Source organism: Lipotes vexillifer, unplaced genomic scaffold (genome assembly GCF_000442215.2).
Source record: "Lipotes vexillifer unplaced genomic scaffold, Lipotes_vexillifer_v1.1 scaffold387, whole genome shotgun sequence".
Taxonomy (NCBI): domain Eukaryota; kingdom Metazoa; phylum Chordata; class Mammalia; order Artiodactyla; family Lipotidae; genus Lipotes; species Lipotes vexillifer.
Window position 1 is genome coordinate 2,657,795 of NW_006795399.1, and position 10,061 is coordinate 2,667,855.

General features: G+C 42.0%; 1 protein-coding gene across 2 annotated transcripts in view; it reads right to left on the reverse strand.

Annotated features, from left to right (window-relative positions):
• Positions 1 to 10,061, reverse strand: part of KIF5A (kinesin family member 5A) — a 27,985-nt gene that overhangs the window by 13,233 nt on the left and 4,691 nt on the right. Inside the window, exons 2-8 of one of the 2 annotated variants that reach the window (XM_007467661.1) lie at positions 2,600 to 2,687; positions 2,432 to 2,505; positions 1,955 to 2,059; positions 1,654 to 1,702; positions 1,159 to 1,214; positions 824 to 911; positions 414 to 538 (exon numbers count right to left, since the gene is read on the reverse strand). In XM_007467661.1, coding sequence (XP_007467723.1) covers positions 414 to 538; positions 824 to 911; positions 1,159 to 1,214; positions 1,654 to 1,702; positions 1,955 to 2,059; positions 2,432 to 2,505; positions 2,600 to 2,687 — 585 coding nt within the window. The remainder of the gene's footprint in view (positions 1 to 413; positions 539 to 823; positions 912 to 1,158; positions 1,215 to 1,653; positions 1,703 to 1,954; positions 2,060 to 2,431; positions 2,506 to 2,599; positions 2,688 to 10,061) is intronic. The other variant, XM_007467662.1, reaches the window with a different exon arrangement.

Below are 10,061 nucleotides of genomic sequence, written 5' to 3' on the forward strand. Positions count from 1 at the left end.
TCTGTTCTCCTAAACGCTCTTGCTACAGACCTCACCACACACACACACACACACACACACACACACACACACACACACACACACACACACACACGTACGTTATATGATTCCATTTATGTGCAATGTCCAGAAAGTCAAATCCAGAGTCAGAAAGTAGATTAGTGGTTGCCAGGGGATGGGGGAGGGGAGAAGAGGGCATGACTGTCAACAGGTGATAAAAATGTTCTAGAATTAGTGGTGATGACACACAACCTTCCAAACATACTGAAAGTCACTGAATTATACGCTTTAAAATGGTGAACTTTATGGTATGTGAATTCTAGCTCAATAAGAAAGTTATTTCGATTTACAAAAAGTCCACCCCCTTCCAAGGCTTCCTTCCTTGCCCACCCCACCCTGACAGGACCCCCAACCTTCTCGCTCCCTGCCAGGTCCACTAGATACAGCTTCCCACTGAGCTTCTGCTCGGTCTCCATATTCTCCTGCTTGATATTGATGAGGAAGATGCTATGGCTTCGAGAGCTGTGTTCATTCATGTCTGTAGGAGGGAGGGTGAAACAGTCCCTGTACCAACCCCTGCGGAACTGAAGCCCTCAGCTCCGGCTTCCATGGACCACTGCCTCCACCCGCCAAGAGAGGGGGTGTCCATCAGGACTAGCCTAGCCCCTACGTCTCCCCGGCAGCGGGTCTCAGTGTCACACAGACAAGCGTCCCTCCTCTGGAGGACACAGCCTTCCCTTGCTCACTTTCGCGTCCCTCAGCCCCAGAGGGCACAGAAGAGAGGCAGACCCCACAGTCAAGATCCCCTTGTCTCCCCACTCACTGGTGACAGCCACATGACGATTTGATTTCCCTTCATCAATCACATCTAAAATTTCTTCTGGGCTGGACACAAAGCGCTCGGTACAACCCTGTAGGGGGCAAATGGACAGTGACTCATGCACTTTGATCTGCAAATTAAATTACCTGCACAGTGACCAAATGACCTCTCAAGACGGTGCCTCTTCCCAGGCTCTGGACTCTCCCCAGCCCCTTGGCATGTCTCACCCCACCAGGATGTCCGCCCTCCAACTTCTGGGTGGGCATTTGGTCTACCCTCCCCTACACCTGCACTCTCAATACACTGGCCCCGCCTGGGTGTCCCATCCCCACTCTCACCTTGACAAACGGCACTCGGTTCTTGTCCTCGTGCACAGATAGATTTGTCTTGGTCACTGAATCAAGACAATTAAGGGTGAGCAAGGCCAGCACTTCCAGCCCCCCATCTCCCCAACCCCTGCACGCTGCAGTCTACTCGGATGGTGGATTCTTCTATGTGCAAGAGGGAGGAAGACTCCCCTGTGAAGCTTAAACTCCCTGCACGCGCTGAAGGCTGTTTTTCCTCCTGCAGGATTCCAGCCCCAGGGCTGCAGCTAGACTCAGGCTGTTTATATGTGGGCCTGGGCATCTAAGCTCATCTTCTGACCCTTTTGGTTTCAGGAAATTCTTGGTGAGTGGAGGCAATGGGACATGAGTACAAGTGTGTGTGTCCTTGTGTGCCTGCTGCATCACTCACCAAACAGTACCAAAACCCAAGAGCCCAGAAGCAATGTGATATTTCTCTTCCTTGCCCTCCTCACCGCTACCCACCCACTGGGGTTAAACACCACTCACCATCCAGAAGGTCACGGATTTTGTCCAGGTAAATCTCAAAGTAGGAAACCTGGTTGGGGAGAAAGGAGAAGCATGAAGTGAAGAGAGCCTATCTTAAATCTGATACAGGGACCTCAGGCTAACGCAACCCACTCAAATGGTGGTGGTGGGAGGGAAAGGGCAGAAGAGACTATGTTAGCAGAGAAGAACTTAGGTAACCACGGTGGAGAATAAGCTGGGGCGCCAGGAGCTCAGTGGGTTCATACTAGATCTTCCCCTCCCAGTCCCATAAGAGGACGCCCAGCAGTCATGCCCTGATCACCTTGATGTGGAACTCAAGGTTCTCATCCATGGAGTAGATGTGGTTGAAGATGTCTTGGGCAATTCGAGGAATGATTCCCATCAGCTGAGGGTCATGCAGCTTTCCCTGGGGAGTAAGGGTATCCTGGAATGAGGCTGGGCTCAGGAGGGATCAGACAACTCGGAGGTATGCAGATGAATACAGAGGTAACAGCTGCTAAGGACACTATCCTAACTTAGGGGATGGTCACTACCTTTTAGTGGAAGGAAGAGGGAAGTGAGCAGCCCTCTGGACTTCCATTGCTGCTGCTTTTCCAGGTGAAAAGAAGAAAACTGGAGTAGTGGAAAGGAGGGTGAACTGCAGCAGGCTGAAGGGATTCCATTAAACTTCCACTATAACGCTGCCCTCCATTCATCCTCTGTACCAGGCCTACTGAGATTCCTTGGCCTCCTATTAACACTCCCAGCTCCTCATTCCCATAAAAGTCAGAACCCTCACCTCCATAGTATGTGTCTTCCCTGAGGATGTCTGTCCGTAAGCAAAAATGGTGCCATTGTAGCCAGCAAGGACATCTGAAGAGATGGCAGAGAAAGAACACTGGTAGAGAGAAGCGGGGTAGGGAATGAGGAGCCTGAAAAAAATACATTCTAAAAATACATTCATTACCTTTGACGATCTGCATGGCACATGCATGATAAACTTGCTCCTGAGTCGTGTTTGGAGGGAATACACGATCAAAGATATATGGCTTCCCCTGGAATGGAAAAAAAAGATGGCAGACATCAGTAGGCAGGTGTGAGGGAGGAGAAACACCCAAAAAGGCACCCGTTCTTCAACCCTCTGTACACATGGACAATTATGGGGATGAGGGAAACCAAAGAGAGGCAAAATTTAGTACTGACATCAGGAGCTGTGTCTGTGGGGTAGAATGTCATTAAGGAGTGTCACACAGCGAGACTGCATGAGTGGATCTCAGTCTTGGTGTGATGATTTAGCACTCACCATCCCAGACCCCCAGCCTGGGAAGCCAAATGGGAAAAGACAAGAGGGCCACAGGCTGTGGAGAGTGAAGAACAATACATTAACATTAAAAAATCTACCACTGGAGGCTTCCCTGGTGGCGCAGTGGTTGAGAGTCCGCCTGCCGATGCAGGGGACATGGGTTCGTGCCCCGGTCCAGGAGGATCCCACATGCCGCGGAGTGGCTGGGCCCGTGAGCCATGGCCGCTGAGCCTGCATGTCTGGAGCCTGTGCTCCGCAATGGGAGAGGCCACAGCAGTGAGAGGCCCGTGTACCGCAAAAAAAAAAAAAAAATCTACCACTAAGTTAAAAAATATCTTCCTCAATAGATCCGTATGTCCTGATATGAAAAGGTGTTGAAGATGTATTAAGTGAAAGATGCAAAGTTAGGGACAGATGTATAATATGTTGCCTATTGTGTAAATGAAATACACAAATACCGAACTACTGAGCTGTTGTGGAAATATTAACACAAGCTCTCTTTGTGAAAAGAATATATGAAATCAGAAATATTAGGCCTCTGACTTCCCTGGTGGCACAGTGGTTAAGGATACCCCTGCCAATGCAGGGTACACAGGTTCGATCCCTGGTCTGGGAAGATCCCATATGCTACGGAGCAGCTAAGCCTGTGCGCCACAACTACTGAGCCTGTGCTCTAGAGCCCGTGAGCCACAACAACTGAAGCCCGTGCGCCTAGAGCCCATGCTCCGCAACAAGAGAAGCCACCTCAATTAGAAGCCCATGCACTGCAATGAAGACCCAATGCAGCCAAAAATAAAACAATTAATTAATTTAAAAAAAAAAGAAATATAGATCTCCCTTTAGAGAAGCAGCTTTAAGTAAAGAGAAACTGTGAAGCAAGTCACTCAGAGCTTCAAGTACTTTGTTTAATTCAGGTAATATGTTATAAATCACATGTGCTGATAAGAATGCTAAAGATACAAAATATTTACAACCCAGGGAGCCAAACAGAATATATTTGCTATCTAGTCATATTAAAGGGAAGATCTCTGGTAAGATTAAATGCGACTATGCTTGTTCTCCGTCATAAGTGACAAACTACTCAGTCGTGTTTTCCCGTCATTCGGTATAAAGAGACTATGACTTAGTTGTCAAATTATTTTGCTAGAGTCCATCTTTCTTCAACTGATATGTAAACCTTCAGAGACACCAGAGTTTGGGAGACACGTTTTAACTAATTAGGAAAAGTCATACTTTATTATAAGGTGTATTTTTGGATCCTGGGACATAATAGGTCCTTCAATTTATTCATTTTCTATCCAATCACATTATAAAATATCTTATTAATGTTATTAGCTCCTTTGTTCAGTCTTTTGAAAAGTTAGCAAGTATGAAATCATATGCATGTAATAGTTTTGTCTCTTTCTTTCCAATGTTAATACCGCTTATTTTATTATTTTATCTTAGAATCCCCCAAACAACATTAAATTGTGATCACTGGTTTCCTTTTTACTATGATGTATGCTATTGGTGTCAAATAAACAGTCTTTGCGGTTCAAAAAAAAAAAAGAAATCATAAAAGTTGGCTAAAGCTGAAGATGTGGGTCTAGGTATATATACAATATTGCATCAACATGTGTAGAATTCTTTTCCAGAAGGAATTATATAAAAGTATTAACAGTGGTTATTTGGGGGAGAGAAACTGGGAGAGAGGAGGCTTTCATTTCTCAGTCTGTATCCCGGAAAGTTTACATTTTTAAACCATGTACATGTGTTTTGTTTTGTCTTGTTTTATTAATGCCAAAGAGAGTGAGACGATAGTGTATTATTTTGTTTCCTTCTTTTTACTTCTCTGCAAAAAGGAAAATATTATTTATACTAATAAATATTTTTTAACATTAAATTTTTTTAAAATCTGGCTTATGATAAATATCTACCTGGAATTTTTATCTGGTCTCTGTGGTGAAAGATTCTGAAGCCCAAAAAACAGAATCCACAAAGAGAAGGAAGTTGTGAAGGTGCTCTCTACAACTAAGGGAGTACTGTAAACTGATAGAGGCTTTCTGGAGGACAATTCTATTAAATATTTAAAAGTCCATGCCGGTCATACTCTGTCCCAGCGATTTCAATGCTAGGAATTTATTTTATGTGTGCAGCACACTTGCTTAAGCACTTAAAGATGTGTGTAGAAGGATGTTCACTGCAGCCGTTTGTATCCAAGAAAAACTAGAAACAATTCAAACATCCATCAAGAAGATATCGGTTATGATACCTCCATAACCTACCCCCATTAAAATGAGCAAGGTTGGGGCTTCCCTGGTGGCGCAGTGGTTAAGAGTCCGCCGATGCAGGGGACACGGGTTCGTGCCCCGGTCCGGGAGGATCCCACATGCCGCGGAGCGGCTGGGCCCGTGAGCCATGGCCGCTGAGCCTGCGCGTCCGGAGCCTGTGCTCCGCAAGGGGAGAGGCCACAACAGTGAGAGGCCCGCGTACCGCAAAAAAAAAAAATGAGCAAGGTTGGTTTACATATATTGACATGTCCAAGACTGATCATGTGAAAAAATAAAAACAATTTGTATAATGTGATTATACATTTTTAAAAAGCACATGGATAGAACAGTCTTAGAAAAAGATACGTAAGACTGTATATAGATCTGTTAATGGTGGTTATGACTGGAGAGCAGAATGACAGGACCTTATGCTTACTACATTTTTTCTGATATGTAAATATTTTACAATGACAACGTATTGCTTTGAAATTAAAAAAAGAAAATAGAATAGGTGATGTTACAGAAAAATGTGTAATGACAAGGTACGCACAAAATAATTTTAAGAAAAAAGTGGTTTTTAAAATAGTATGCAGTATAAAAAAACACACACAAAAGAGTATATGAAGGATTATTCCATGTCTGTAAAAAAATTATATATATGTATATATGTATAGCTTGCATAGAAAAACGTGTTAACAGTAGCTATCCTTGGACAGTGGGATTTTAGGAGTTTTTGTTGTTGTTGTTGTTGTTCTTTTTGATTTAGATTAAAACTATTCCAAAATGAAAATACATAATTTTTAAATAAGAGAAATTTTTAAACAAAGATATTAATATTCTTACTACATAAAGAACTCTCATAAATTAGTAACAAAGGACAAAACTAACCAGAAAAATATAGACAAGAGTTAGGTACTAACAACAGAAGAAGAAATACAAATGTTCAATAAACATAAAGATGATCAACATTTTTGAAGAAAAAAACAGTAACATCATTTTTCACCTATCAAACTGGAAAACAAAAACAATTGTAATATGCAGTGTAGATGAGGGTTCAAGGGGGTATAATTTCTTTGAAAGGAGCATGCTCATTCTTTTCTGGTAGGACAGTACATCCATACTTTTAAGGGGCAATTCAAAAATGCATAACCAAAAGCCTTGGATTGTACATATCCATCGACCCAGATATTCTAATCCTAAGAATTTATACTAGGGAAATATTTGTAGCAAATACTTAGCTACAAGAATGTTTATTATCAACACTGCTTATAATAAAGAGAAACTGAAAACAACTGAAAGGAGTTACATTTAGGGGACTGGTTAATATAAGGAATTGATTACACTATGGCATGTACGTATATTTTATTCTTCGCTGCTATTTAAAATGTCATACATATATACACTACTATGTATAAAATAGATAACTAATGAGAACCCACTGTATAGCACAGGGAACTCTACTCGGTGCTCTGTGGTGACCTAAATGGAAAGGAAATCCAAAAAAGAGGGGATACATATGGCTGATTCACTTTGCTGTACAGCAGAAACTGACACAGCAGTGTAAAGCAACTATAGTCCAAAAAAATTTTTTTAATTAAAAAATAAAATGATGTCATAATAGAACACCAATTAATCTCAAAAAGGAGTTGAGTGAAAGAACTGAAACTCAAAGAGCACATACTGTATTATTCCTTTTATATAAAGTTCAAGAATAAACAACACTTATGTGTAGTGATAGACGTCAAAGTAGCGGTTGACTTGGGGTGATATTGACAGGAAGAGGGCAAAAGGGAGCTTTCAGGGGCAATCAAAATGCTCTAGATTTCAATCTGGGTGGTGGTCACATAGGTGTCAAAATATGTTATAAAATTCATCCAGCTGTTTGCATAAGATTTGTGCACTCACTGTATGTAAATTATACCTCAGTAAGTGCTATCATAAAATATCACATCACAAAATGATGTGATAATGGCTCTTAAAATATGAATTATGCACAACCTCATTGTTTATAAGAGAAATGAATATTAAGACTATGAAGTAGCATTTTAACCTATCGAAGTGGCCAAAATAAAATAGCTTGACGATGGGACTTCCATGGTGGTCCAGTGGTTAAGGCTCCATGCTTCCACTGCAGGAAGCATGGGTTCGATCCCTGGTCAGGGACTTAAGATCCCACATGCATGCAGTGGCCAAAAATAGTTTGATGATGCATTGCACTGGCTGGGCCCTTAAATATACATATGGTCGTTCAATTGTTTGTAATAGTAAATGATTAGAACAACCCTAAATATCCGTATCCATCAATAGAGACCTGGCTAAATAAATTATGGCATATCCCTACAACAAATTATACAGTTGTTAAAAAGAATGAGATAGATATTTCTGTGCTGATACAGAAGGATCTCCAAGACTCACTGTTAAGTAAGAAAAAAGCAAGGTACAGAACAATATGTATAGTATGCTATCATTTGTGTTAAAACAAAGTGCATGCATGTATATATGTATTTGCTTGTAAATGTGTGATATTCTTTTAGAAGGATCCACAAGAAACTGGCAATAAGGCTGCCTTCTGAAAGGGGAACTGGGTGGCTAGGAAAGGGGAGTAGGAAGGAGGCTTACTTTTCATTGTATATCTTTTTATATCCTTTGAATTTTGTCACATGTGCATGTAACACATTAAAAAATTAACTTAGTTTTTTTTAATAAATAAAATTATGTAAAATATTTAATGATGGTGAAATAGTCATGATATTTTGTTGGTGAAAAAATAGGTTACAAAACAGTATAGTTTATGATACACTTTTATTAAAATTATTATATGTATATATGCAGGAAAAAACTACTGGAAAAAAATACATCAAATTGTTAACAGTATTTTGGGGGGTGGGTGGGATTTTGAGTGAGTTTTAGTTTCTTCTATGTGCTTTTCTTTTTTTTTGTTTTTGTTTTTGTTTTTGTTTTTGCAGTAGGCGGGCCTCTCACTGTTGTGGCCTCTCCCGTTGCGGAGCACCGGACGCGCAGGCTCTGCGGCCACGGCCCGCGGGCCCAGCCACTTCGTGGCATGTGGGATCTTCCCGGACCGGGGCACGAACCCGTGTCCCCTGCATTGGCAGGCGGACTCTCAACCACTGCGCCACCAGGGAAGCCCTATGTGCTTTTCTTTGTTTTTAACTTTGTCAACAATTAAAATATATTAGTGTGTAATCAGGTTATGATTATGTTTAGAATTATTAAAGAAAAATCTACCTTGATTTTTTTTAAGGTTTGAGTGAGTTTATGAACTGTTCATAGGAAAGTTTTCACCCTTTTTATCTATACCGTTCATCATTACACTTCATTACAAAGAATAAAATTCTTATTACACAGAATAAAATCATACAGTGTTACAATAAACAGATTTTAAGTGGCCTTGACGCCTCTGCTTCTAAGTGGTAATATCTTTCTTTCATTTTGTTTTATTCTATCATTGATCCTTGATTCTTGAACTGTAATCTAATTCAATATCTCTGCCATCCAGTGGCCAAGAAATAGAAACAAACAAAACATGTCCATCTCAGGCCAGTGACTCCCACCTCTTCTCCACCAATGATGTCTATCTGTGCTTCTTGAAGCCAGGCATGCAGCCAAAGGGGATTACACATAACTCTCAAGCCAACCTCGCCCCTCCCTTCTTCCCTTCTGGGAACGTGGGGATTAACTCTCTCTCTCTCTCTCTCTCTCTCTCTCTCTCTCTAACACTCCCAGTTACAGGATTCCAGAGGGTGCTGTGGACTCAATGAAATGGAGGGCGCTCTCCAAGTGCTGAAGGCAGTTATTGCCCGAGGAACTCCTTTTCCTCAGCCTAGGCTGGGAGGAAGGAAGAGACCAGAGAGGGAGGAAGAGTGGCATTCTCGGAACCATGAGGATAAAAAATATCCAAGATGGGCTTCCCTGGTGGCGCAGTGGTTGAGAGTCCGCCTGCCGATGCAAGGGACACAGGTTCGTGCCCCGGTCCGGGAGGATCCCACATGCCGGGGAGCGGCTGGGCCCGTGAGCCATGGCCACTGAGCCTGCGCATCCGGAGCCTGTGCCCCGCAAGGGGAGAGGCCACAGCAGTGAGAGGCCCGCGTACAGCAAAAAAAAAAAAAAAAATCCAAGAGCTAAAAATGGGTGCACTTAGTAATCTCGTGAGCAGAGAAAGCCATGAATACAATTCTAGGGTTTCTGGGAAGGCCTTCTACCACTTCCCTACTCTCAGTTGAGGCCTTGAGTTCCAAATCTAGTTCATTTCTTAAGACTTTTATATCTGTTGAAGTATAAATGTCTTTTAATTTTCTATTGATTACAGCCATGGTGAATTCGTTTTGTCAGATCTTTTTATGAGAATAACTAGACCAGTGGTTTTCTACTTTTTCCACTTCTAGACTACTCACATGGGAAGCATCACCATTATTCACATCTTTCACGACACATATTTATTCTAAGTCAGACTGTAGTACATTGTGGGGGATTTCTTATCAGAATCTGGGGAAGTGTACGTACAGTTAGCAAAAGCCATTTCTGATGCCCCCTCCCAGGACTCTGCCCAGGCGACTTTTCAGCCTGGATCACTGTGTAGACCATGTGTTTCCTGAAAGCAGGGATTCCCTCTAAATCCTCAACATCAAGCATAGTCCCTGGCCCACAGGATGCTCTTCGTAAATATTTGTTGAAGAAACCCAGATATTGATGGAAGAAGAGAGCAAGAAGATACTAGGGACCTGGATGTTTGGATGAAACAACCAGTAAGAGGGGAAAATGTTAACCACTGCCCAGTTGTGTCAAAGGCTAGCTTGTGGGGAGACAGCACATATAAAATGATAATAACACCTAACTCTTTTTTTTTTTTTTTTTTTTTT